The 1,258-nt window shown below is 68.0% G+C and overlaps 1 protein-coding gene across 1 annotated transcript in view; it reads left to right on the plus strand.

Annotated features, from left to right (window-relative positions):
* The window catches only part of kug (FAT atypical cadherin kugelei), a 35,203-nt gene that overhangs the window by 16,612 nt on the left and 17,333 nt on the right, over window positions 1-1,258 (plus strand). Inside the window, exons 13-16 of the mRNA XM_013306092.1 lie at window positions 9-128; window positions 215-437; window positions 553-879; window positions 1,071-1,256. Of these exons, the coding sequence (XP_013161546.1) occupies window positions 9-128; window positions 215-437; window positions 553-879; window positions 1,071-1,256 (856 nt within the window). The remainder of the gene's footprint in view (window positions 1-8; window positions 129-214; window positions 438-552; window positions 880-1,070; window positions 1,257-1,258) is intronic.

The raw sequence follows: 1,258 nt of genomic DNA on the forward strand, positions 1-1,258 counted from the left end.
GGCGCGAGGGGCGGCACTACGCGCGACTACGCGCTGCTCGTGCGCGCCACCGGGCCGCCGCCCGCCGAGCGCTCGGCCGCGCTACCGTTGCACGTGATCATCGTAGAGCCCGACGACACGCCGCCCAGGTACCGTAGCGAGGCCGGGGGCGAGGCGAGGTGATGAGGTGAATCGAGGGCGAAGCGCGAGTGACGTGTCGGGGTGGCGTGCGCAGATTCGCGCGCGAGGAGGTGCAGTGGGAGGTGGCGGAGGACGCGGCGGTGGGCACGGTGCTGGGCACGGTGGAGGCACGCAGCGGCACGGCGGTGTGGTATGAGCTGCGCGGCGCCGCCGGCCTGTTTCGGCTGAACCCCGCGGCCGGCGTGCTGGCGCTGGCTGCGCCGCTGGACTACGAGAAGTGCGTGCGGCACGATCTCGTCGTCACCGCGCTCAACATGGTTTGTTTTGTACACCACCCCCGTGTATAAACGCTTAATCTGAAATCTCATTTTCGTCCCGAAACTCGTACGATATAAATAAAATTAAAAAAAAATGTTGTGTGCTCGCGCGCAGGGCGGTGGCGCTGCAACGGCGCGCGTCACCGTGCACGTGCTGGACCGCAACGAGTATGCGCCCGTGCTGCGCGCGCGCGCCTACCGCGGCCGCGTGTCCGAGGCGGCGGCGCGCGGCGCGCTTGTGTGGGCCGCCGACGCGCCGCCCGGCGAGCCGCTCGTGCTGACGGCCGATGACGCCGACTCGCCGGCCAACCGACAGCGCGCCTACGAGATCCTGCAGCCGGCCGCCGCGGCGCTCTTCCGCATCGACCCCACTACCGGCGCGCTCTCGCTCGCCGCGCCGCTCGACCACGAGCTCGCCGCCGTCCACACCTTCACCGTCAAGGTTCCCTTCTTCTCGCCTCCCTTCCGTCCTACATCACGAGTAGGCCGCCACGACCTCGCGGTTAACGGATGGATGCCTTTTGCCGTAAATGCGGATAAGGCGTTCCGCTTTCTTTTAGTCTCTCTTGTAGTGTTGTAGTATCAGATACAGTGGTTTGTGAGAAACGAGGTTGACGTGGCGCGCGGCTGCAGGTGGTGGACATGGGCGAGCCGCGGCTGCCGTCCGCCGGAGCCGAGAGCACGGCCACGGTGACGGTGGAGGTGGCGAACGAGAACGACTGCCCGCCGCAATTCTCGCAGCCGACGTACGAGGCGGAGGTGCTGCTGCCGACGGCGAGCGGCGTGCGCGTGCTGGAGCTGGCGGCGCATGACGCCGACGC

Source organism: Papilio xuthus, unplaced genomic scaffold (assembly GCF_000836235.2).
Source record: "Papilio xuthus unplaced genomic scaffold, Pxut_1.1 DF828258.1, whole genome shotgun sequence".
Classification (NCBI taxonomy): Eukaryota; Metazoa; Arthropoda; class Insecta; order Lepidoptera; family Papilionidae; genus Papilio; species Papilio xuthus.